Here is a 27,297-nt window from a genome sequence, read left to right on the forward strand (position 1 = left end):
CGAATCATATTCATAAGGGACTGCTTAATCTATACCAGTGGTTGTGCCTGCAACCAAAACTTGTTTCAATCTAATCCCCGTCTTCCGTAGAATGAATAATTCTTTTCAACAGAATATTTTTCACCAATAAAAACTCATGTACCTACAAAGGAAACAAAGGGGAAAAAGGGACTTCTGCTGCATATGTTGACACAAGAAATTCAGCTCACTGTAGCAAACAGAAGTATAAAAGACCAAATGTTAATTTTTTAGCAAATAAGCAGGATTTGACCCAGTTCCCTGGTACCAATCCTCAGTGACTTCCCAATCCAGTCAGTTGGCACCAACTCAACTTATATTTCTTCTCAACTGCATTGAAATTTCAACCAATATGCCAGAGCAATTTGCGAATTCTTTTTATCGCCAACAGCCTCATCCCTCTATCTCAGGCTTCTAGTTTTTTGCAGTATTATGCAGAATACCGGAACTCTGAAACCCCATGAGAATTTCCTATAAGAAGTTCCATGCGCAAAATTCTGATCAAGACTTAAATTCTATACTTTATAATTTCAGATGCATAAGTATAGAAAAATTAGAAGGATACTGCTGCTGCTGTTAGACCAGGAATTCAGCAGGTTCTTTCAAAGACTAAGGCCCTAATGTTACCACTTTGAAATAAATGACTGGAATCATTGGTTCTGAAAGGGCATACAGTTGCATCAGCTAAATCCAAGAACCAACTAAAAGACCTGACTGGATCAATCGATGAACTATTTGATCTGAGTCCTAGTAGCAGCAGCTTTATCTATTAAATGTGGGGCTGAGACATTAGCTTTTCTGACAGATATTGACCTGCTGCACACGATGATGTTGCCTAGAATTTTTTCACATGGACCTGAGCTCCTTGCTTTCTGCTTGATTCAAGCATGGCTTCTAAAACAGCGACATCTCGGGCACCTTCAACATAAGAACTGCGTGGTTCAGCTTTCTGGCCAGCAACGCCTTCCTGCACAAAACAAAGCTCAATTAGAGATCTGTTTCTTAAAAATAGACCTCAGAATCTCTCTGTAACAATTATTTCAGACATTAGAATTGCTGGATTTAAGCCAATTCTTTTCTTTGTTGGGTGTGTTTTTGTTGTACCCGCAGGGGATGGGTGGGTGGGTGGGTGGGTGGGTGGCACGTTGTGTTGGTGGGGTGGTTGTGTGTTTGGAGGGGTCCGACCCAATTGGGATCCATGGCCCTCCTCATACTAGCAAATTGACATCCTTGTTAGTCTAGGTCTAACATTCACCAAAACAGACCTGACTTATGTGAGTCCAAATACCCGTGGTCATGCAACCCAGTGATGCAATTAGGGAAAAGGATGCTTATTATCACCTCTCTCTCTCTCTCTGAACTGGAGATGGTATCCTTGAAACTGATGATGAAGCACCAAAGAAAACTAGAATAGCAAAATATTATGCGGCTTGCGTAGTTCATTTTGATACTGAATGCACCTAGTGATTGGCAAATCATCTGAGTGCATTCAAAGATTTTGACAGTGAGAGATGTAACTGGTTTTTGATTAATTTTAACCCATGACTCAAAATCAATGTAATTTTAACTAGTTTCCAAGAAAATACAAAGTAAAACATGAAATTTTCACGTGTATTTCCTTCTCCTTTATATAGTTAAAGCAAATAATAGCAAATGGACATGCACATCTTCATGTATTAGGATTCACTTTCATCGTAGAAAAAGATGTTAGTTCATGGATACTATATTGCTAATTAGATGCAACAGAATCAAGATGTTTGTTGTAACATTTGCTTAGTGTAAGATGATTAGTTTGTGAAGAATTGGTGAAATAACACAGGTGAGCAAAGCAGAACTATTGAAATGCACAATCTTTTGTTTCTAAAGAATGGTAGTAAAAATTTGACATAGATAAAAGAAAATCAAAATGGAATGATAAGGTAAGTCAACGGTTTAAAGAGCAAAAATACCTTACTAGTAGCTTGCGTAATGTCCTGAACAAAAGCCTTCAATTCTTCATTCACTCCAGAGAATGGATGGAAGGTTCTTTGACAATGTCCATCAGCCTTATATAACAGAACCTGCAACAACAACACATTATATCTGCCAAATTATTATGCATAACTTCAGCAGGAGCATGATACAAATCAATTTGTAGAGAGAAAAGAACCATGGAGTTATATGGAAAAGCTGTGTTCTACTATACCATGTAGCCATGCTGCCCATTATCACTCCCACGCTCAATTTGAAGTGTTCCATTTGATCCATCAACTCGCCAATAGATCTGAGAACACAAGAAACAACAGTCAAAATGATAGATGTATTTGGTGAAAATACATCCCAGAAAGAAAACAAAAGACATTCTTTATTGTAAAACAGGTGGTTCCAAGTACTTTATAAGGGATAAAAAGATTCCATTTATTGCCACTACAAAAGTAATTGCAACATTTATTTACACAAGTGCTGTATTGTTGATGAAGACGCATATTTATATAGAGATTTGTATAAAATTTATTTAGCACACCTTGGGTGATGCTGAGGATACTACCATGACAAACACCCCAGCGCAGCCATTTTCCACTTGGCTACACATAAAAGAATAGCCCATCAAAAGTGGTTAGGATATTTTTAATTTCCAGAAATTAATTCAGAAACTTTACATTGCAGAAACTTACAAAAGGGCACATATATTATCAGGAGGCGGCAGAGCCATATCCACATGACGGGCAATAGCAGATACTGTGGTAATCTCACATCCAACAATCTGCCCAAGTATAGGAAAGATATTTATATAGGTATACCAAGGAGTTGCTGTCAAGTAAGACCATGTCTATGTACTTTCTGGATACCTCATTGAGATATAAGTTCAAAATGAGTAATCATGCACAACTAAATAAATCAGGAAAATAATGTATACGTGGTTGCTTGAATCATGAAGCAAGCTTAAATTTGGATAATTTATTGTCCACTATCCACATAATCTCAAGGCACATAAAGGAAAAATACCATTTTCATGACATGCTCATATCATGCTAGAAAGAAAATGAACAAAGGGCTCCAACATAATCTGAGATCCTTTATTCTCTTTTGGCTGGTTACTAAAAAGTCCTATCGCAATCTTGTTAGTTATTATTGTCAACTTTATGTATCTTAGTTCTCCATTCATTTTTATCAAAAGCTATGATTCTTTTCAGATTCTATGATCGAATGCCCCCAGGCTGCTCTACATCTTTGTTTCTACCGATCGAACCATCAGGACCACATCGCCTATGTTTGGGCAACATCTAGGCTCAGTTTGATTTAGTTCTGACTTCATCCTTTTTAACTTTGTTTTGTCCAATCATCAGATCCAAGGATTATCTTCATATACATGCATTTCCCCATAATTAGAATTTATACAACACAACTCATCTCACAAAGCATTCTCTTGAGCCTAATTTGGCATAACATGAACATGTCACCTTCTAGAAATGTGAGTTCAGTTACTTAGCTCTAATCATACTATTGCTCATTTTCCATCTTTCTGTAAAACATAAGCAGGATGATGAAACAATTTTGTAGGTAGATTTCTGCCATTGAATCTAGGCCCAGTCTTATACATAATTAAATAACAATAAAATATTGTTTAGGAGGAATCATGTAAGCTATTGTAGTTTTAAACCTTGTATCTATGGGAATCTTAGGGTGATGAATCATTTTGTTACTCTGCCATCATAACATAAGCTAATCTAGAAGGAGAAATTCATATTCTTTATAAAAGAAAGGTTATAAGAAAATATAGAGGTGAAACGGTCATGGCTCCTTCCGTACAACATGGAGATTAAGTACAGAAGGTAAAGGCTATTCCATAAATCATTCCTCTCAAATACAGTAATTTGCAAGAGAATTGCCAAATTCACATTATGTTGGACATTTTTGAAAGTGACTTTTTTCACCTAGGAGATACGATTCATATCTTTGTTCATGATATGGTAATTTTGGTAAGATCTTCCAGCATGAATCACTCCTAAGAAACAATGTTGTACAAAGCTCCTTCCACAATGTAGACATCACTTAAGTAACTATAATCAAAACACAATCTTCCAGGCATAGCCTTCTCCAGGTTTTATTTATTATATACACATGCATGTGTATGTGCGTGTATTCCTTTGGATAGAGCTGAATAAGGCAAGGCAAATTCTTTCAGAGATAGGAAAAGTCTAATACATGTTATGTCTTCCTTCTGTCGAACATAGCTTTCTTTAATTTGCGTCAACTACATGCAAGATTATGTTTTAGATTATGCAAAACTTCAAGAAGGTCCAGTTTATTCCAAGAAGTACCTCCAGAATGTCTGGAATCCTGCTCTCATACTATATACTCCTTAATTTTTTGTCCCCACTCTGCTGTTGTTGTCTTATAGATATTCCCAATTTTAATAATGGATGAGGTCTTGTGGCCATAGTTGTGACCCTTTCATAAAAGACACATTTCAAGAAATACTTGCCATCATTCAAATAAGCTTTCTGATTCATTTTGACTTCAATATGACTATATAATACCTTTATGTTGAGACAAAGTCTAAAAAGCACTCCAAAGTTTAATCTGAGAAGTCATTTCAACTATATGGGACTTTTTATTTCCTTTCATTCTTCCCTATACATGGGATAGGGCATGCAGGGCAACAGTAAGGTTTATTTGATATCCTACAATATTTCCTTAGACATGTCAGAAAGGTATAAGGTTGCCAACCATGATTACGACTTCACCAATATTCTCAAGATATAATATTAACTTTTCAATACGTTAACCATAAGTCACAAGTTCTTGTGCTTGCAAGACTTATTCCACAGCATGACTACATAGTTGAACCATCTTTTAGCCAATAAAGTTCCCAATTCAACTTGAGAATAACTAAAAACATTATCCAACAGCTACTTCAAGACTGCAGAGTTATGTTTCTCCTCTGAAAACAAAGCCAACAAAGGAGCTTCTGACCGAAACTGCACCTTAAAACAACCCTACAAAGACCGAGAGCGTAACAAGATAGTTGCAGTTTGCTAAGCCCAACTACTTCTAGAATATTTGGAATTTCAAGAAAGGCAAATCATTTCTTCTAATTCTAAATATCAACTATGCCTCTCTTTTAAGGTCAATGAAGCTAAGATACTTGACATTGTCACTTAAGCATCATTAATTGTGAACACCAGCAAATCACTAGTTCCCAAGATTTTCTAGCTTTATTTACCATAAGAAAATTAGAATTAACGTAAAAGACCAGATTTGACACATATAAAAAGAAAAAGAATCAAGAAGCTTGATTTTAAGTAGAAGAAAACACAGGAATGTTTTTGTAAATATAAACATTTTTTTCGCCATTATGACAGGATTCTCAGCTCATCGGTGTCTACTCCCTAGTATCTACCCATTAAGACCCTTACATGCAAATGATACTACTTATCGAACATGATAGCCCAGAATCAGCAGAGTGGCATTACCTTTGGTCAGCTGTAGCTAGCTGACGTATAGCCATTCCATATGTTCTTACACTGAGATTTCTTAAAATGATTTGATTTTGAAAAGATTGCATTGTCACTCAGAGTAATTGCCTTGGGTCTATGCCAAAGAATGAATTTTCAGTTATTATCAAGAAAAAAAAAACTTTTATTCATTTTCAGACTGATAGCCAGCATTAAGAAGACTTGAAAGGTTGGTAGTTGAAATCCTGTGTGTAATGGACAGAAATATTTAAGAAAGAAAAAGAAAAAAACTAAGATGTTAAACCCGATTAGCAACATTTTCACAGAGATAACCAACAAACTGATCCTCGCCTATCTCACTTTGCAGGATAATTAAGTCAATCTAGTTCAACCAAAATCAAGCTACCTGTAAACTTCAGCAATAATGGAGAAACCTACCATTCTCAATCCGGCAATGAAGTGTACACCCATATCTAGAATAAAACCACCCTGCAAAATTGAATAAGTCATTTTACGGGAGGATATGGAATCTGACATGACCAAGTTCAGCTACACATGAAGCTCAAGGTGGCCTGGCTTGTTATCTGGCTAAATCTTATTCTGCAAACAGCAAGTACAGGGTGACAGATACTTGCACAAGATCTAAGAGATGTGTGCATGCACCAATTAATGAAGAATTGAAGAGGTAAGTTTAAACTACCAAAGAAAGCGAGAAAATGTTCGATATGCTTTGTTTATATAAACGACATGGAAAAGCCCATACATCACCAGATTTGTAAGACAATTGAAAAGACAACAAACAAAGCGGGGGCAACCAAGTCCAACTTTATCAGATGATAAACTTACAAGAAAAGTACATGATTAATGCCCCATTTGAGGTTGCTTATTGTGAGCAATAGATAGATGTTTGGTAAAAAATCTGAAATTTTTGGTCCTCCCAGAAGATGAAAAACCTCTACTTAGTAAAAGCTTCAATTTGGAGCTTCTCCCTATAAATGCTTTCTGAAGCATGTTCGTTGACTAATATACCCTTAATATATATTACTAAAATAGTAATATTACATTCATATATTGCAATAATATTATATTATATAATAATATAGTAATATATAATAATTGTTCAATACTTTATATCAAAATATTATATTATAACTATTAACTAATAATAGATACAGTATATTATATGTATTTTATTTTCTTATGCTATACTATACAATACTATATTATATTATATTATACTAATATTTTAACAATGTTACGTTATTACCATTATTATATCATAATAATCATAATTTAATAATATAACATTATTATATTCCTATAATATTATACTACTATATTACAATATTATATTATTCAAAATAGATAGTCTGTAAATTAAGAACACTTTATAATAATAGTTCATGATAGTACAAAGAGTTTTAAAAAATTGAAATCACCATGCAATATTTTTTATTGTCATTTTCTCAGACTAAAAGCACTTTCTTAGTTTGGTTACGAAATAGATATTAAAGTTTTACAATACTTTAGAAATGTAGTTACTAAATAACAAAAAAAATTTTGTTAAAACTATACTAGCGAAAGCTCTACTGACAAAAGCTATACCACCAACACCAACACTAAATAAGGCCTAAGTCCAACACGATCCAAAAAGTTTAGCAGCAAGTTTTCTGGCATAGAGGAGTAAATTTAAACTTCAGCAGAATTCACACAAAATGCAATGGAGGTTTGCCCAGTCTAATTTTGTTATTTGGATAAGTGAAATGCAACACTTACTGCACAAAAACAGAACTTATGTCTATGCCTAACTATACTCCATGCATTCTGTTTGCAATCACTAGTAGAACTTTTTAACATATTTAGAGAAAAGAAATTCGTCTTTAAGGGTGCCATACATAGAAAAGTTGTATTATATTTTCAGTGAAGATTTAGGTTTTATTATGACGTCGTGGTTTAGAAGAATAATATTAACAAAAGAGGCCAAAGCAAATAAAACATTCTGATCTTCTCAATTGGTTGGAAATAATACACAGCCCCAGAATTCTGAGATTTAAATTTAAACTATGAAAGTATTGAAGTGCATTAATCAATCGCTAGACCAGCATATGCAACAGATGCAAATAGCAAGCAATTTTGCCTATGTAAATCCTTACAGCAAATTTTCGCCTCCAAGAGCTAGAGAAGTAAGGGTTTGAACTATTCATTGATCCTTCGACAATAACTTGGATGTTTATCATATCACCAATTTCATTTACTAATTTTCTGGCCTGCAGAACAGAGTTAAGAGAATATTCCTAAGAAAACTGTTTACATAGAATCAAGTAAAAATAGCAAAAAGTGGATACCTCCACAAATGCAGGTTCAAAGCGGTAATTTTCTGCAACAGCCCAAATTGGTTGGCTGGGGAAATGGTCGCACAAAGATTTATAACACGACAGTGCAGTGTCTGCCTCAATAGTTGCTGATAGTTCAATAGGGAGATTGATTTATTGTTTGAATGACATGCGACCACATGAAAATAATACATCAAGTATATATATTTTATATCAATTATTAAGAAAAAAAGAGAGTTAATATTAAAAAACATAATAAGCTTACTTGAGTTTTATTGTGTTTACCTTCAGGAGCAAAATGCTATTTCTTCCCTAAATAATTCTACTCTCATCATGTTGTTTCATTACAATATATTAGAATGAGCAAAAACATGTTTTATTCAAGAAAAGTGAACATATTATGTTTGGAGAGGCAAACTAGCGAGAAGATATAAGTAAAAAAAAAACAAGCATATATCTAGAGGCTTTTTTGAAAATGTAACAAACAAAGATGAACAAATGCTTCAGAATTGGTTCTGACTTGGCAGAACGCCAAAATCTTCAAACTTGTCTTGTTTCTGTAACGAACAAATACACATCCCTTGCCAAGTTGTCACGAAGAGTAAATGGTATTAGAGGTAGCAAATCGCATTTGGGTGCACCAGCAGTGGTTGTGCCTGATTGGCACTATTGGTGTCACTGGTAGCAATCAGAGTGGCAACTATCTACCATTCGCATTGTCAGCCCTGTAAATAGCACCAGAACAACCACCATGGAAAAATGGCACGTGATTGTTGGTGCTCTGCCATGCACTTAGTGCATGAAATAAAATGCTGCAGATCATAACTAACATCAGGTGATAATTAATGTGAATATATGGTTCAGTATTTGACTGTTCTACTTACTTGAATTTGTCAAATACTTAACCTTTCCCAATTGACAAAGAAATTTAAATATAGACAGATGATACAAAGAATAATATTAAAGAGATATGTGTGGAAAGAAGATGGTGTAGTGTGACCTAACAAGGCTGTCTCTCATAATTAATTGTATCCTACATGCTACCATGTCAACTTATAAGTGCTTTATTAAAGCTTCATAGGCTAATAACAAACGAATGAAGGAAGACTTCAGCTCAGACTAGACCTCAGATCTAGCATACTCTATTATCAGAAGTTCCTCCATGTTTCTTCCCAACAAATATCCTCGCAAATAGCAGGAAGACAAAAAATATAACTACCCAAACAAGAATTAGACCACAAGAGGAAGTAGAAATGCATTTGGGAAGACACTAGAGGTCCATAAATAAGTGGGCAAGATGCAAAAAAAAAAAAACAAAAAGCAGACACTCTCTTTACAGAGAAATGGCATGACTTTTGTTCATAAAGTAAGCTAAAGGTACATACTACATAGAAACTAAAAGAAATATGCTTTTTAAGGAGCATGGCATATAATCTTGATAAAAGCATAAAAGAGTATTGCATCACTGCAGCATCAGTGTAAATTTATGACGAACAGACATGTAATTCGAGATAGAGACTCTCATAAAACAAGGAAGCATATAACAATGAAGAATTTCCATCTAAATGTTAGCCACTAAATCATGCCAAAGTTCTGGATCTAAGTCATAAGAACTAAAGGATACTTACATTCAGCAGCAGGTTTCTCTTTCGCCCAACATATCCATTAGTCATGCAGAAGATAAAAAAACAAATTAGAATTTGTATGATAAATAGTGAAAAAAAATTAGTTCAAATCTCAGAACAAAATGACCACAATAACAACTGACATATATTTCCTCAACAAAGCAAAGATGGGTGATACAACCATAACCAACAAGCTTTATTTCATCTATTTGGGATTGGCAAAAATGTGATAAGATCCTCTAAAGGAAAAGATTATATTGCCAAGGTTGTCTTCACTGTTCTCCAAAATACCTTGAATTACATGCTTTCCCATCCTTAACAATTTCAGGGAAATATCAACCTGCAAGTTTAATTAGCTATATCAGTAGCAACTTTCTTTGAACCATAAAAGAAACTAAACAATAATTGAGTTTCATGCCATGTATAAGAAAGCTGTATTGGTTGCTAGAGTAGGAAGAAGGAAAACTTTTAACTTCTAAAAAGTACCAGAGTAACAAGCAGCTCCAAAAGGACACAATTTAGAGAAATGTGGGGTGTTAACCTTCTTTAGTAAAATCTTTTTCCATCTCGTTATATCATCTGTTGTGTCATATGCTTATATTTGAAAAGAAAAGAAAATTAGGAAATAAGAGCAACCTCTTGGATAATTTGTAGAATATAAACATGCAGAGAGATACAGAACCAGATACATCGATGCCAGGTAGGTGCTTCCTCCATAATAGTAGGTAAAACTAAAATGTGATGATGTCCACTTTGGAGACTATAGGAGGCATGGAATAAAGATATTGCATGAATGCTCTTCAGAAAAGATTATGGTTGTTCCAGACTAGTCAATGTCACTGACTTCAGTAGAGCTGAACACTTTCCCATATTTATGGTCTTAAGCTCCCAGTAAGATTACCTATGATAGGGCTGTGATCGAGGATCAGACAACTTAATGCACTTAAAACCGACATTCCTTAATAAAATACAGGTGGTTCTCAGTGGACCTCACTGGGGATATATATAGCCTACAGTGGTTGCCAGCCTACACGTTATGCATGTAATAAGAAGTGGCAACATGGTTGAGGATACGTTGGCAAACAAGGAGGCAATTGCATATTGGTGATTTAGCCAAGCAGATGTCTTGTCACCTTTTGTTCTCATACTTTCTGAATGGCTGATGCAGTGACTTTATTAACATTTTTTAAAGTTAATTACATCTTTATTATTCTACTTTCTCACTTTGTTTTCCTTGCACAAGTTTTTAAGCCTTAAACAAAGTTATATTATTAATCAAATTACAAAACCAACTTTCTTTCAAGCACTTAAAAAGTGATTGAATCATCTGTCTTTTCCAGTATTTGGGGAATCCTACCTTGGGTCGACAAATTTCAAGAGGTCTAGAAAATGTTATGGTCCTTGAAAATGGAGTGTTGACAACAGGATGTAACCATCTCAATCTCCAGGACTTTGTAACTACTAGTAAACTTGTGCCAGCATGAGAAGTCTTGTAATCCGGACCAAAGTAGTTACTGATTTTGCATAAGCATGCTCAATTTTTCTTTTTCTTTTTTCTAAGTGCAGGTTGCGGAAGGCAGGGGGAATTGCACATCACCAAACAATGTTTCATTGACATATTTATAGTTGCAATAGCACGTAACATCAAGTTTGCACCCAAACCTGAACTTGCCCAGCAAGGACGACTGCAACTCCTTTTATCGAACTATCCTGAATAATATCTTCAAGGCCTGAGTCACCCCATTTACATTCAACTTTTGGCGCAAAATCACGTGCAAGTTCCACAGCAGCTTTTGCAGATTCCTAGTTAGAATGCCACATGACAATAGGTAATGCAGATGCATGCTACAAAAACTGTTGTAGAAAAACAATCCAGTGTTACTAGGGAACGAATAACATACCTCGCTACGACTCCAAATTGCTTTAATAATCACATGATCAGCTATCTCCCTTAGCCTAGGAATATATTGTGTGCGCACAAAGATACCCGCACCAATTATCGCAATCTGGGGAAGCATGACATCTGGAGTAGCCATGTTCCCTTCAAATCACTGCTGCAAGCTCATTCACATGTTTGAAAAATAATTATTAGAAAACAAAAAAAATACCCAATGCTCCCACCAGAGCAAATCAAAGATTGGTTTAGTAGAATTATCAGTGATTTCGAATAGTAAATGATCAATCTGATTACATTTTTTTTAATAGAACAGAGCAGTTGCAAAATTGCTTAAAATATACCAATACCCTTGAAAAAACCAAGATGTAATATTATATCAAATTCAATCAAATATACTTCAGAATCAGAAGCAAACCATTACAAATTTCCACAAATGAGAAATGGATGTAATGCATGTTTCGTTCAACTGCCCAAAATTACAAAGCAACTAAGACTAATAGCAAGATCTGCAAGAATATATTTAGATACGATACCAGATAAAATATCGGGCAAGGAGCATTTGCCAAATCAACCAAGTAGACTTGCGGAAAATAAACTCAGATGGCCATCCAACACGAAAACGGAGAAAAATAAGTTTATGAGCACCTTTAGCACATACCCTCAAACGACTCAGCCAACATGCTAAGAGGAAGTATTCTTTAAACCACTGCATTTGTCGCATCAGATCGAATCAGTGGGCAGGAGAGGAAAACATTAAAAGAAAGGAAAAAGAAAAAGGAAAAGAAAACTGAACGCGGATCCGCTGATATTTTCCTACAAGAACTCATTTTCTTGATCTTCTTTTATATATCATATAGATTTGTACTCCTTCTCACCGATCCCAAGAATTTCTACCGCACAGTTTTTACAATGATAGAAATCTTAGAAAAAATTCATAATTAATGAAAAACCAATACCGTTTCAAGCACAAAAAATCCGAGGGATCCATATTAGTTCAAGAACTACGTAGATCAAGAGATAGGAAAGATCGAGTTTTACCTTCTCTTATTTTCCTTTTTTTAAAACTTCTCTTTTCTTGAATCTTGAATCTAATATGGAGGAGAAGCTTGACGTCCGCCCATTTCAATTGTAGATCCCCGGGCGCGGTAGGGTTTTTCCGTTGCTCTATAGATTTATTGTGACACCCAGCTGGGCTCGGTCCATTTGACCGGCCCAGAGTTTTTGGTCCAGATAGTTTGGCCCAAAAAAATAATAAAAGTAAAATCTCACATGCTTGGCATGTGCAGAGAGGGAAGAAGACTCTGGTCCTTCAGACCTCGTCAGAATCCGACCATGAGCCTGATTCTAGCACTCTTTGACTCCATTTAGAGCCACGTCGAGCTTCTTCTCGATCCCACCGGAGAACCCAGACCCCCTAATCAAAGCCTGTCACTGGATATTTCCTTAAATTCCTCCACAATCGTCGATCATGTCGTACCGCCGCTGGAAAGCCAGGTAAGAACCAGACAATCCTTGGATAACCTTTGTCTCCCTCTTCTATGACCTTTGGAAGTTCGATTTTCATTGGTAATCGCCGAAATTTGGCCGAGAAGGAGCAAAGCTCATGTTTCCCCTATTTTGTGAAAGTCAGCCTTCTTCTTTTGTTTTCCGATAGGTTCCGCCACCGGTTTTTGTCTCCGAGGCCTCCCTCCATTCCTTTGCAACGGCCTGTGGTCATGGCCAGAGATTTAGCCACCGGATTTGCAATTTCATGACTTGAGGAGTTGGAACCCTTGTTTTTGACTATTTTTGGTGCTAGCGACCGGTCGTTGTCAGCTGCCTATTGGCCGACCATGGATCCCTGGCCTTGGGCACCACCTGCAACCACCTTTTCTTCTCCTTTCTTCCTTGGCTAGAGAGAGACTTGTTCTCTCTTCCTCTCTTCTTTCTCTCTCTTCCCCACCCCTTCTCTCTTATTTCTCTCCCTACAAAGTTTCTCTCTTTAACTGGACTTTCTCTCACTAGGGTTGATTGGACTCCATAACTCTTAGTGATTTTTGGATCGACCTAGGTAAAGAGTCCTGATCTAGGATTGTCGGGCAGTGTGTCAGCCCTCACAGTAACTCTTGTCAAACATTATTAAATTTGATCACCTTCGATCTTTATTAAATCATCTATGCCTTAGTTTAAGCATGACTTGATGACATCATCTTGAGTTGACTAACCAGGATGCCGTGCACTTCCGTTAGGTCAGCCCTATAAGGGCATTAGAATTAGGATTCTATTCTTAGAATAATCATGATAAATTCTGATTGAAAGTATAATTTTTAAATATCTCTGATAAGAATTTTTGAAATTGATTGGAGTGATAATTTGGGTTCGCTCGCAAGGTAAGTAATGATCTACCTTTTCTAAATTCTTTATTTACATAATATTATTTTTTCATCGAATAAATTGTTAATAGATTTATATGTGATTTATGAATTTTACGAGATGGTGATTTGAATAAAAATAGATATATAAATTGAAGTAATAGTTTTCAGACTATTGTTAATTATTTACTATTTTTATATTGTATATGCATATTTTGATTGGATTATGATACACATATTATTTTATAAAAAGAATTTTGATGTATATTAGATTTGAACTCTCAGCCTAACTACATTCTGAACCTTGCCAATTGGGAATATGCATCAGCACTCTAACTATTATTAATTCTGGCCCCACCACAGAGTGTAAATGTGGTTTCTGGCTCACTTCATAGGGTATAAGTATAACATTTTGGCCTACTTTATAAGGTATAAGTGCGGTATTCTGACCCACTCCGTAGGGTACAAGTATGGTATTCTGGCTCACTCCACAGGGATAAGTGTGGTTCTTTTTTTGGCTTAGCCACAGAATATAAATGTGACCATAGTTAAAAGTTGTTGAGTTGAATGTGATTTGTTTCAAATCAGATTTATGATTACGTAAATGGATATTTGAAAGATATGGATTTATATTTTGAAACGGAATTGATTATGTATTTATACCGATTCATCGTAATTTATATTTATATTTTATGTTATTATATGTATTATTTAATTAAGATATTGATTATTTATTGGATATAATATTTATTATTGTTTTTATAGATCTGAAGAATTAACTCGTCCTATTTATTATGGAAAAACGATTAGAGACAAGATTTTAACTTATTTATTTAGACTAAATTTTATTTTAGAGTGATAGATTTTAGGATATTATTGAATTTATAAAACTTTTTGCTCTATTATTTAATTAAAATTAAAATATTATTATTTAAATTATTTTTGTTGTGTTATGATAAGATGTTTTATATGAGAGTTTTTATATAAATAAGCGGCGGTTGCCGCTACCCGAACCATGATCTCGGACCGGGGGCGTTTAACAGACACCCGAAATGCCGCTCGATGCTCACTTTCCGAACTGCGTGAGTACAAAGCGGCTCCACTCAAACACGGCAAAAATTTCTTATCCATACAACGGTAACATAATATGCGCCCTTCCAAATTTGGGCCACTTGCTGAGCTGGACGGCCATATCAATAATGCTGTTAATACAACTCTTTATTTGCAATAATAAGTAAGACTGTTATTTAAAACTATTGTTTATTTTGGACTGTAGTTCTTTATTATAAATAATCTATTATATATATATATATATATATATATATATATATATATATATATATATCTAAAATGATCATAATCATTTAAGAAACTTTTTTACTTTTAATAAAAATTGATTATATTTATCAAAAAATTCTTGCTCTTAATAAATTTATAAAATCTCAATACTTTCTTTTTAAATAAATAAATTTCTTATTTTTGATGAATAAATCTCTTATAACATATTATTTAGCATTATAACAGTTAATTTGATGCCAATAACAATTGTTATTTTCATTTGTATTATTTTAACTAAATATTTTTCAAAGTTCATTTTTTTCATCAATTTTTTTCTAAAAGAATCATATACTTTAAAAATTTATTTTTGCATTAAGTGAAAGATGACTAAAAAAAGTACTATTATTATATTTTTATTATGATCTATTACTTATATCAATCATCACAATAATAATTTTAAATGAATTTGTGAATAGATTTGAATGAATTTGAATCTTAGCCTGACGAGGACGTCAAGGTTTGAATGGAGAGAGTATATACAGGATCTTGGGCATATGTTTAGTCCTACATCGGTTATTCGTTGGGTAGATCTTGAATACTTATACATGATCAAGTAATCCAAATAATACCTTCTGGCTAGTCATTTTGGGTGAGGTCATGGGTTGTTATACTCTATCAATCTACTTGTCTTCATCATACCATTAATTATTGTAGATTTGTCCCTTCTGCAAGCTGAAGAATCTAAATTTATTGACAGCCCACACAAGTTTTTGTTGGTAATCTTGCAAAGACAGTGACCTCTGAGGTAGTTAGCAAATTCTTCTCCAATAAGGAAAAGGTTCTTAGTGCAAAATTGTCTAGAGTGCCAGGAACTAGAAAATCTAGTGGCTTCGGCTTTGTTACATTTTCATTTGATGAGGATGTAGAAGCTGCTACTTTTTCATTTAATAATGCTGCAAGTATGCTGCCTTTTTCAAAGAACACAGACAAATAAACCGCCTTTTGTATTTGCACACTTTGTTTACTAACTCTGGATACCATTTGCATTTTGTGTCACATGCTACAGTAAAATATTCGTGCAACTATTTTTTTTTTCAATAACCAAGAAGAAAAATCCATTACCTGAGGGTCCAATTGTACAATGCTAACTGCATCTAGAGCCTGGTTAGTGTATTCCTGTGAACATAAAGTTCTTTGTCTACCTTCCCTACCTCTCCCTCCATTTCATAGGTTGGTTCCTTCCCTCGACAAACTTCCTGTAATCACAGTTACCGCTACTTAGTGATCCTTTGTATTCTTCTTAAATTCTGTAAACCTCTCTCCTCCTTAAGTTTTTTTTTTTTTGGTTAAACGGTCGGTCATGTTAATCTAGCGTGAGTGCAATAACAGTCAAGATACAATATATGGCATAAAGATGAGGGTACAATCTCAGAACATTTTTGTTTGTTGTACTCTGCCCTGATTAATGGACTTGTTCAAGTATTTCTTGGCCAAACGAAGTTAGAGGTGAATCTAATGGGACCTCATGGACTCTATTAGCCAGGCAGTGATTCCACTCAGCAGTCCCCATCCAGCTTGCTTGCTCTTCAGTGAATCTCTTATAGCATATGTCTTCTTCCAACACATGCTTGCAGGTTCATTTCACTTGCACCACATATCTGCTGTAAATATAGAAATGACTTGAATTTGCTCCAACACAAGCATCATGTATCACTAGCATAGGTATTTTTTAATATTTTTGTTGCTTTCAGGTGTTAGAAAGGCAGAAGATTCGGGTCAACAGAGCTTAGTGATGCTAATTGAGCACTTGGGAGCATGGAAAGGGTTGTATGTTTTGTTAGTGAGACAGGTTTTGCTTATTAAAAGAATAATTTTGAAAAAGTTAAAAGAGTTGTAATCAAATAACTTTAGTCTTGTGTCCATAATTTTGGTACAAATTTTATCTTGTCAAAATTAAATGTGAAACGAAATGCGTGTCAACTTTCAGAATTTGTGAATATATGTCAACTCTGAGAATTAATCAATTAAAACTCGAGCCTTCTCATGTATGTAGAATCTAGGAGATGTGCTCGGCAAATTAAACAACAATGGCACACCTGCAAGTGGAAATAGATTTTTGATTTGGGGCTGTGGCTTCATCATCTTGTTTGGAGTTCACTTGAAGTGGCACCACTTCCCTCTTTCTTTTCTTTTTTTTGGGAGAAACGCACCACCTTGGTTTCTGAATCTAAACAGAAATAACCTTGGTTTCTGAATTCTAAATTTCTTCAGAGCACGCAATCTTTCTAACGTTGCATAGGAACAAAACAGCCGACCTATTATGGTAAGGGTGATGGTAATAAGAAGTGTAACGAGAAGGAATTAAGTACATGGGAAGGACCAAACGATAGATTTCAATCTATAACTTGATCAAGCTTCTGAGGCACTCCTTCACATTTCAAGCTATACATTTAAGTACGGGGTATGTTTGGTTGCAACGGAATCCACAGAAAAAGGAGTAATTTTCATAGAAAAGAAAGAGTTTTTGAGCTTTCCAGACTCGGTAACTGTTTTTTGAAACATGTAAAAAAAAAATGAGAACCTTTATTTGAATAAAAAATCACTATGATCTTCAATTATTAGTTCCTTTTTTAGCTAGATTCTTACAAGCAGATCAACTGGAGAAATCATGTGGGCGGCTCTGGCGTTCAAAAGTCAAGATCATGTGCAAAGTCAGGTGATAGAAAACGTGGATTGTAAAGTCCCAGGTCAGCAATGGAAATCGAGATGGGGGCCCACGGGAATCCTGTTAACCGATAGTTCAACGCCACGTGCAACACCAGCTAACGGATGGGGGACGAGGGTGCAAGGACCTGTCGATCTTTTCTCTCTATTTTTGTTCCATATGATAGAGTTCTAATTTTTAACTTTTCTTATGGAGGAGTAGGCCTGTTAACGAGCCGAGCTGCTCAGGCTCGGTTCAGTAAAAGCGCGGCTCGCGCTCGGCTCGTTAGTTAAAGGAGCCCGATCCCGAGCCCAAAATGAGACCCGTTTAAATCCGAGCCCGAACAGCTCATGAGACCAAAAACAAAAACAAATCAGGGCTCTGGAGAGACCTTGGACCTCTTCTTCCCTCGAAAGAAACCCTTGACGAAGGCATCCACGATCCGGTGCTAGGAATTGAGGATCATTCGGTGCGCTTCAACTCCATCTCCATCCTCACCTTCTCCATCTCCACCTTCATCTATTCCATCCGCAAGAATCCATCACCTAGCATCCTCAGCGCCGAGACCATCTCCCCGACTGCATCCGGAGAGTCTCTCTTCCTTCTCCTCCGGCTCTTCTCCAGCCGCCTCTTTATCTCCTCCATCGCCGGCCTTGCCCCGCCATAGCCCCTGAAGAACCGGTTGGTAGGGCTAGGGTTCATGACGGGATTGGGGCCCTCTCCTCGACCCTAGATCCGGTGGTGATCTTGGACCGCACCGCCTTCGAGATCGTTAACCTGAGCCTGCCGCCGATCTTGCCTCCGTTGGCCATGAGGCGGTGGAGGTTGCGGGTATTGCCACTGCCGACTCCGCCGACACAGGCGCCGCCATCGTCATCGCCTCGTTCATGACATTGTCGTCCTTGTCGGAGCAAGAGCGCAGTGGAGTGGGGGAGGGGGAGGGGGAGGGGGAGGGGCGGGAGGCGGCAGAGGCTGAAGCGTAAGGGGCGGATGAACACTGCCATGCTCCATGGCATCCATCTTGCGGAAGTAGATCTAGGAGGATGTGGGAGGGGTGGAGAGATCATGAGCGAGCGACCGGGGCTCGAGCTCGGGCTGGAGCTCGTAATTGAAATGAGCTTTACGAGCTTAAGATCGAGCCTTTGCTTTGCCAAGCAAACTCGAGCTCGAGCTCAATACAGAGCTCGGTACCTAGCCTGAGCCCGAGCTTCTCGGCTCGGCTCGGCTCGTCTCGTTAACAGGCCTATAGAGGAGGCTCTTCGGACTTGTTTGGTTCACCAAAAAATTTTCACCTTGGATTGTTTTTCATGAAAAATTGATGCCTATGGTACTAGGAAGTGAATTTTAAAATGTTTAGTTGATCAGTGATATATTTCAAAATAATTAATATTTAGTTGAGCATATACTTTCTTCGAAAAGCTATATAAAATACATGTTATGCTCTTAATAAAAAAAAATCTTATCTCATTTATCTAAAAGCTTAATAGCACTTTTGGATAAAAAAATACACCAAGTTCCAACCGATGGAAATTGGACTTTTTCAGGCTTTTTTTCCCTATGAATTATAGAAATTTTATTCCTATAAAAAATCTACTTTTTCATTTCTCTTTCCTTTAAAAACTTCAGCTAAATATAAGGTATTTCTTTATTTTTTTATTGACCATACTTTCCCCTCCCCCTCCCCTCTTCCGGAGAATCAAAAACGAGTCCTTAATTCAATTACACGGGTTTCTAAGCTGCCAATCTCAGACGGTTCACTTCTTTTACTCCAGAGGATCCGAGGAAGCAACTTAGTTCACAAGGAGTTGCATTGGCAAGATAGGACTGCAAGAATTTATTTTTTTTATTTTTTATTTTTATTTTGGTAGGGAAGTGCGAGAACAACTTAAACTGTTAGTAGGTGCAGATGGCTGGACACGGGATCAAACTAGAGCCTGGGAAGACAATGGAATGCATACTGCAATGCAGAATTATGTTGAACAAAAGGTCGTTTGATTCCTTGCAGTTAGAAATACGATGCAATAGAATGTGCACGTAAGTACAGTTGTAGCTATTATACTTGCTTGTTGCTAAACTTCAATTGCAGGGATACATGCAGTTGTAGTTTGTAAGCACATAAAAATATTTTTTGTTGGATCATTTGAAGTGTGATCATCACTGTAATAGGATGGTCTGCTTACCACGGCCTTGTGCTTATTTTCAATCAAAATATATGATTATAATAAAATAGATATACATAAAATAAGAAATATTATTAAAAAAAATTATGTTTCTCATAAAATCGTATTCTATTTCAGAGAAAAAATAAATTAAATCCACCAAAAAAACTATTTTTGAAAAAAATGGAAGCAGATCAAGATGCCTTAGTGGCATTACATCAAGGTCATTGATAAAAATTAGGTTTCCATTGGTGGAAGCGGCGAGGAAGCAAATAAAGGTGATGAAGCTGGCTAGAAGTTCGCGGTTCATGGGACATGGCCATACTTGGAAAAGGGGGCGATTAGAATGACATACCATACACCTAGATTTCTTTCATCAAACAACTAGTAGGCACGCTGATATCGCATTTTGAGTAGAGATAAATGAGGAAATTGCCGACAGAGGACGAGGCATCATACTTGGACTTTACACTACCAGCATGGACATGGCAGCCAAGGTTAAGAAGGGTGGCGATGCTATGGACGTTGATTGCATAGGAATAGCTAAATTTGTCGAAGCTAAGTATCATACTCTTATATTAGCTAATAAAAGAGGTGCCATATAGATTTATTAACCAGGGCATTCCTTCATTCAGTAACTAAAATTTTTGGGCTATGAGTTTGTATAAGTGATATCAAAGCTAGACTTAATGTGCTTCATATCCTTATTAGTTATATGGCCCCTTATTAGGAGATATCAGAGTTGAGTAAGATCCGATACGATAGAATAAGATCCAAGCCAATAACGAGCCCCCACCTGATTAGGAGCCCGTCCATGATGAGAGCATCATGAGAGTAGTAGAGAGGGGCACACTTAACATAGGTAAAAGCAACAATAAAGATGAACACATTGGTGGGCCAAAAAAAAAGGGAAGTTAGGGTGAAGGTGGCGGAGGGGAGAGGGTGGTTAGAGGGCGGGCATAGCATGAAGGGAAAAAAAAAGGAGAGGAGATGCGAGCACACAGGAGAGATACCCTGAAGGTTGCACGAAGAAACAAAGCTAAGACACTGCAGCATGAGATGAATCTCGTCCAGCAGCTTCCGTTGCTGCAGCTCTCGTCCATTCAGCTGCTCCTTGACCTGCAGCAACCCAAACAATTTATGAATTTTGAGACAGCAGGAATGTATGAGCATGACAAAATGAACTCAACAAAGTAATTCAAGTCAACCAATTTTGCCAGCAAAATTTTCGCTGCCTCATCACATACAATCAATCGAGCTATGACCATATTGTTAGATTGTTAATTTTTGACAAACCATTATCCTGTGAATACATTCTTGACAATGTTACATTCGCCAATCATTACAATAGAGAAAAAAGAAAAACAAAGAAATAAGATCTTCCTTCAAAGGCTGCAAAGGCAGCAACAGACTTCCCAAACGGGACGGGGAAAAAAAAAAAACAAGAGAAACAAATGGGGACCCTCTAACATTTCCACAGCACCATGACCTAACCTGTTGACAGGAATACAACTACCTTTTCTTTGTACAGGTAATCAGTTAACAGAAGGCCTTTTCTCTGTAAGGTAAGTACTTTTCACTGGTCATGAGTCTTGTCATCTGACAAGCAATGTTCCAGCACTGCAGAAGTGAAAGCCAGAGCAGATCCACAAAAAAGAGCTGATGAAATGCTCCTACCTGTAAATTTAAAAGTATGACCTGATGATAAATATATATATGGTACCGAACAATGAAGATGAGATATGGTCGTAGATCTTATTTCACTAAAAAGATTTAATATGCAATGGAAACTCGGGAACAGAGGTTAAGAGAGAGAAATCTCAGATAAGCTAATTTCTTGAAGCTGATCGAGATGCACTGATTTTTACTTCAATACTTGGATTAAAATAGAAGTATAAGCTTGACAAAGTGGGACAAAAAGTTTAAGCAGCGTCTACTGCAATTTCCAACTCCCGGGAGCAGAAACGTAAGCTCCTATTTTTTTGGTGGGGTACGGTATTATCAAACTTATTTATTCAGAGGATCTATCTGCTGCTATTCTTATATTTAGATACAAAGGATATGCATAAAGTCCCACTTTTCTCTCCAAACGAAAGAATCAACATATATATTACAGTAATTTTTTTTTAGATATAAGATTTTGCTCTTCAATATAACTAGCAAGCTAATAGAACAGGTAAAATATTGATGATACGTACATTATAATATCCAACAACTTTTCAGATATTTCAAGTTCAATTGGCCATAATTCCAACACTACCAGGTTCAGTTTCCAAATTAGTTTGTCTGATAACAATCACTTTTCTTTTCAGCATGTAGGTTTAACCATCTAGCATCACTAATCACAACATTTTGGTAAACTGATAATTCATTAGTTAAAACATAGATATAACAGATGCCTAAATATACCAAAACACATATTGGCACCAACACAATTTGAACTTCACACCATCAACTACAGAATAATGTAATAAAGAAAGCATGTTGAATACTGAAGTGTAAATCATGCAAAGGCTTTTCTTCAATAAACCAGATGATTTATTACACAAACAATTCAAATTTACAAGATCTTAATTTGTCTTTGGACAAAATATGGCAAATTACTGTTGTAGGGAAAAGTCAAAGTGTTCAAAAGCTAGACTTCAACATGCTCCAAATGTTCATCCAGAAAAACAAGGTTTGCTAGCAATATTGAAGGCAGTGTTTGCCAAGCTAACCCAAACTGGGCGGTTCGGCCTATACCGAACTGAACCAATACAAAATCGGGATGGTTCGGTTATAAAAATCTCTTCGATACTCTCTTTCCTCTTCGACACTCTCGCCCTCTCTCTCCCCCTTTTTTGATGCTGACCAACGTCGACCGACGTTATCTCCCTCGAATGACTTCAACTACAACACCGTCGCCCTTGATCAACATTGAAGGCAATGCCATCGTCCTTGTCGACATTTTTGGCTCCGATCGATGGTTAGGGTTAGGATTTCGACTGTTGCTGCTCTCACTCTCTCTCCCCTCTCTCTCTCTCTCTTCCTCCCTCTCCCCCTCCCTCTTCATAAGCCCCCTCTCTCTATCTATCTGTCTCTCCCTTCCTCTCTCTCCCTCTCTATAAGCCCCCTCTCTCCCTCCCTCTTTCACTCCCTCCTCTTTATCTCTTCGCCTCTCTCCTTCTCCCTTTATCCCCTCTCCCTTTCCCTCCCCCTGGTTTCGTACACCTTGGTTTGGTAAGTTGCGTACCGGTACCGTACCGCATAGACCACCAGCCAATACGAGCCTTGGTACAAGTTCTGTGAACCAAAGTCAAGATGAACCATTCCAAATTAATAATGATTTCCAATAATACATAAGAATCTTAAGCTAAATACTTTTCGGGTCTAATGCTTGCATTCCCACTTTTTTTTCACCTTTAATAGCAAAATAGTAAATATCTAAAGGTTGTGTTTTCCTAATAATTCATCAATGTTCATGACAATCTAGAAAATGAGTCAAAACTGAAGACATGTCCGGGCTAATTTAAGCATACATAACCATGGAACTTAACAAAATAGTGAATAGTAGGGAAATACTATACTAACACAAACCCTCCAGATTCCAAATGTTCCATTAGTACTAGCCCCAATTAATTAGTTATCCAACATAAAGGTTTCTTGTTGTATGTCAGCAATAAATAGTAAATTCTAACAATCAATCATCTTTCTGCACATCCTCTTTTTACTTTTAATCATGGCTTGCAACTTGCAAATATCAATAAAGAGGAAAGGACTTTAGAACGTTCAAAGACAGAGGAAAAGAATTCCACCAAAAAAAAAAAAGACGGAAAGAAAGAGATTTGCATAAGTGTCAATATAAACATGAGAATTTATATAGAATGGGAAGCTGTAGGATACAGCATTGTCGTATGAACATTGTTGGTGATAATTTTGTATGAATTGCATTTCATTCATCTCAGTGAATTAAAGCTGCATAATAGTTCAGAATACAGAAAAAACTTAACTTTATAAATGTAGTCTGATAAACAACTCAAGGAAGAGAAGAAAATAACAAACCTTTGAAACCCAAAACAGAAGCTCCAGCAACAAAAGCACCCACAGCACCATTAATGAAGTCCTTCTTCTTTCTCTGCTTTTCCAACAGTTGATCCACACCTGCATATATACCTCCAAGGGCAGCAAAAGTAAGTCCATAGTTACCACACACCTTGAGGGTTCTCATAAGCTCTGGATGTGTCACGTTTTTATTCACAGGGGGCACATCACGATCAAACAGAGTAGCCACAATTGCACCCGTTACAGTCCCTGCAGTTAAACCCATTGTTGCTCCCTTGACTGTGACCATGATTGGAGTATGTTGATCTAACAAGTCTCTAACTTTTGAGTGCTCCATGCCTTTCTTTCGTGCACAAACTAATCATGAAAGAAGAGAAAAAAGCCAAAAAAAAAAGAAAAAAAGAAAAAAAAGATTTGTGTGATTAAACATAAGCCATTGTTAAATACAAAAAATGAAATAATTGCAGGACAAGAAAGAAACACAAAAACAAAGAAAAATAATTTCCTCAAGAAAAAAAACAATAGAGTAAAGTTAAAGAAACTGAACTTTTCTCATCTTACATCTTTGAAGTCTAAAATTCAATCATACAGATATTCTTTTGTACGTCCCAAATACTCAAACATTAACAATTATCCCATCCAATGGTAATGGCTTAAGATCTTACATTTGCAGGTAAGGGGAGTTTAGAGATAATATGGCTAAATTTTATTAATTCCATCAACCTGCAAGAGCACTTTGTGACTGCATCTCAACCTGGCACCAGAACTCCACGAAAATGTCACAAAATCGTTGGCCAAGGTAACCATGAGGAAAAGAAGGGTTCACTCGAAACTTAGAAGGCCACTTCATGGGGTAGTTAGACCAACCTTAATTTTCACATGGTCAAAGCTCATATAAACGGATAGTAATTTCCCTAGGTTAAATTCACTTAAAGGCCAAAATTACAAAACAGTAGCTAAAAAGAAAATGGAGGGCACTTACCCTTTGGAATTAAATATGAAATTTCTTTTGAAACATACATAGAGTCTTTCATAAGAAAACAATCAAGAATTTGGATACAACATCTTCAGCAAAGGTGAAGATGTCACTCTCTAGTTGCTCCAACAAACTAGGTACGTTCAGTAAGTCATTAGTTCCTCTACAAGGCCTATCTTTTTCGAGGCCAAACCCCTAATATACATTATCGATCCCTTCCCTAGAAGCTTAATCCCATTGAGGTATAGTGGTAATATAATATGGTATTAGAGCCAAAGGTCAGGAATTTAAATCTCCATTCAGGCCAATTTTACCAATTCATTTTCCCAAGTTTTTTCTTCCCTTAACTCCTTTTTGGTTGAGCCAATAATAACTCGTTCTTATCATGTGACTCAGAACGAAAATCCGATGGGCTAGAAAGATTTAGACAAGTCTGAAAAATTGGAGAAAAATATTTGAAAAATCTTATTAATGTCGAACCGTCTCGATTGCGTGGTTGCAATGAGTATTTATAGAGATATTCTTCCTCTAGAATAAGAAACTTGCTATAGAGATATCCTCCCTCTAGAATGAGAAACTTGCTATACAGATATTCTCCCTCTAGAGTAAGAAACTTGCTAAGCTATGAAAGTGCAGAAAAACATGCCTTAGCTATGATCACTAAATTAGGCCACGCTTGACTTTCGCTTAGACTGCCGACGATCCCACTATTCAAGGAAATTTATGGAAACTTGTTCTACATCATCTTGAGTCCTTGATTCATTTATACCTTTGCATGGTCCTGGCAGCACGTGAGGGAGGTGTTAAGGACTTATATGTATTCTTAACCCCTTCCCACATGGAAATCTACAGCATTAGGTGTTAAGGACTCATTTATATTGTTTCACCCCTTCCCAATGGAATTCTGCAGCATTACTATCCATAGTGCATAGAGTTTCAGACGATCCTATCAACAATCTTTAATCGGAAACAAGTTACCTTACTAAAAATTTGTATTTACGAGCTTCTCTTGTACATCAAACAAAATTTGTCGTTTCGGTACTGAAGCCCGTACCAGTGCCATATAAGCTCAGTATCAGTACGGTATGGTACAGAATTTTTTTAGCATGCCCGAGTGTTAGTACCGGTACTCAGTACTCGGTATGTCATTTATACTGGATACCAGCACCAAACTAATATACTACAGTATGCCCTGTATCGTCCAATTCAGGCCGGTACAATGTACCTTGACATCAAATGTATGCAGCTGAATGACTTCTTGAAGACCCCTCTCTTTATTTTTTTCCCTAGAAACTCATAGCAGTCGTATGAAGAGAAATCGTTTAGAAAAAAACCCTAGAAATCCACATCGAACGATAAATAAACAATCTTATGATCAATATGAAAAGGAGAACAAAAACGAAATTAAATATTAAAAAACAGTTCCATAAACAGAATATTCAGCATTTTGTACTCCATGCCAGGAAACAAGAAAGAGATGGAAAGAAAGAAACGATTCCAGACAAGAAGAACACGAAGCACCAATTCTAGATAGAAAAGTATATCAATATCGATTTCAGAAAGGGAAAAACCAGAAATAAAATCATACGTACTCCATTCAAAGGATCAAGAAACATATGAACGGGAAAAAATCGATCGAATCGAGAAGAATAAGAAACCAAAAGCAAGAATATTCTGTATTAAGAGGAAAATAGAAATCAAAGCGGATCAATTCCACAACCAAAAATCACAAGAACAACGAAGAGCAAAATTAAAATCAGATAAATAAACTAATAAAAATTATGAATAGATTAGAGAAACAATCACCAACCTTTTTGCGCGGGGGGGAGCGCTCGGCCCCTCTTCGGAGCGTTTGGAGCTCTTGAAGGAGAGCTTTTTGGACCTCAAGAGAATAATGGTAATAGGTGAAAATTAGGAAGAAACGCTCTCCCACCGCTTACGAACCGAGATCGGACGGCTGACAGACCAGTTCTGCGTCTTGATGCATCGTTGCACTGATTTGGATCGTCCGATTGAGAGACCGAGTGTGACGATGCGATTGCTTGCCCCCGCCGACCCTGAACGCCTTATAAAACGGCCCATGGGCTCACAGGATGGGCTCGTTACTACAGGATGGGAAACAAATGCAACCCAACCCGATCCAATCCAATATCCAACTCATTGGCTGTGATGGCATACGGATATACCATCAAAGGAAAAATGGAGGCAGTGCAATTAGGGCAAGCACCTTTTATCATGTGCTTCTTTTGAACCTAAGTTTACATCACAGGCAGACTTTTGTGCAAAATGTACTTGATTATTGATTTCATGAGGAAAAAAGCTTTTTTATTTTCTTTCTCCTTCTTCTTTTTTTTTTTGTAGAACGATACATATTTAAGAAATGATCTTGTCTCTCCATCTAAGTATGGGACAGAATATGATATACAAACTTCAAAACCTAATATATTTATTATGGATATCCAATGTATATTTATTTA

General features: G+C 36.5%; 2 protein-coding genes across 8 annotated transcripts; both read right to left on the reverse strand.

The window, feature by feature from the left end:
* Positions 1–60: 60 nt before the first annotated feature.
* On the reverse strand, positions 61–12,500 carry LOC103705381. 5 transcript variants are annotated; one of them, XM_008789076.4, is made up of 14 exons: positions 12,350–12,491; positions 11,316–11,468; positions 11,077–11,217; positions 9,706–9,754; positions 9,418–9,435; positions 7,802–7,917; positions 7,610–7,723; positions 5,895–5,945; positions 2,673–2,761; positions 2,522–2,582; positions 2,204–2,281; positions 1,968–2,078; positions 832–985; positions 61–489 (listed from the first exon to the last, which is right to left on the reverse strand). In XM_008789076.4, exons 2-13 carry the CDS (start codon positions 11,448–11,450, stop codon positions 854–856), a joined length of 1,095 nt encoding a protein of 364 aa, XP_008787298.2. In that variant the 5' UTR covers positions 11,451–11,468; positions 12,350–12,491; the 3' UTR covers positions 61–489; positions 832–853. The 5 variants fall into 5 exon arrangements, with proteins under 5 accessions (XP_008787298.2, XP_038983888.1, XP_038983887.1 ...); XM_039127960.1 differs by lacking the exon at positions 61–489 and adding an exon at positions 11,970–12,017 and having other exon boundaries at positions 514–985; positions 11,316–11,465; positions 12,350–12,472; XM_039127959.1 differs by lacking the exon at positions 61–489 and adding an exon at positions 11,970–12,017 and having other exon boundaries at positions 514–985; positions 12,350–12,472.
* An 8,045-nt stretch (positions 12,501–20,545) lies between these two features.
* LOC103705382 (outer envelope pore protein 16-3, chloroplastic/mitochondrial-like) lies at positions 20,546–26,734 on the reverse strand. Of its 3 annotated transcripts, XR_005512459.1 has the most exons (4): positions 26,631–26,733; positions 23,845–24,201; positions 21,320–21,480; positions 20,789–20,922 (listed from the first exon to the last, which is right to left on the reverse strand). XR_005512459.1 is itself a non-coding variant. In XM_017842319.3 (3 exons), exons 2-3 carry the CDS (start codon positions 24,179–24,181, stop codon positions 20,843–20,845), a joined length of 417 nt encoding a protein of 138 aa, XP_017697808.2. In that variant the 5' UTR covers positions 24,182–24,201; positions 26,631–26,734; the 3' UTR covers positions 20,546–20,842. The 3 variants fall into 3 exon arrangements, 2 of the variants coding, with proteins under 2 accessions (XP_017697808.2, XP_008787301.1); XM_017842319.3 differs by lacking the exon at positions 21,320–21,480 and having other exon boundaries at positions 20,546–20,922; positions 26,631–26,734; XM_008789079.4 differs by lacking the exon at positions 20,789–20,922 and having other exon boundaries at positions 21,015–21,480.
* Between the last annotated feature and the right edge of the window lie 563 nt (positions 26,735–27,297).

This window comes from Phoenix dactylifera, chromosome 1, assembly GCF_009389715.1.
Source record: "Phoenix dactylifera cultivar Barhee BC4 chromosome 1, palm_55x_up_171113_PBpolish2nd_filt_p, whole genome shotgun sequence".
Lineage (NCBI taxonomy): Eukaryota > Viridiplantae > Streptophyta > Magnoliopsida > Arecales > Arecaceae > Phoenix > Phoenix dactylifera.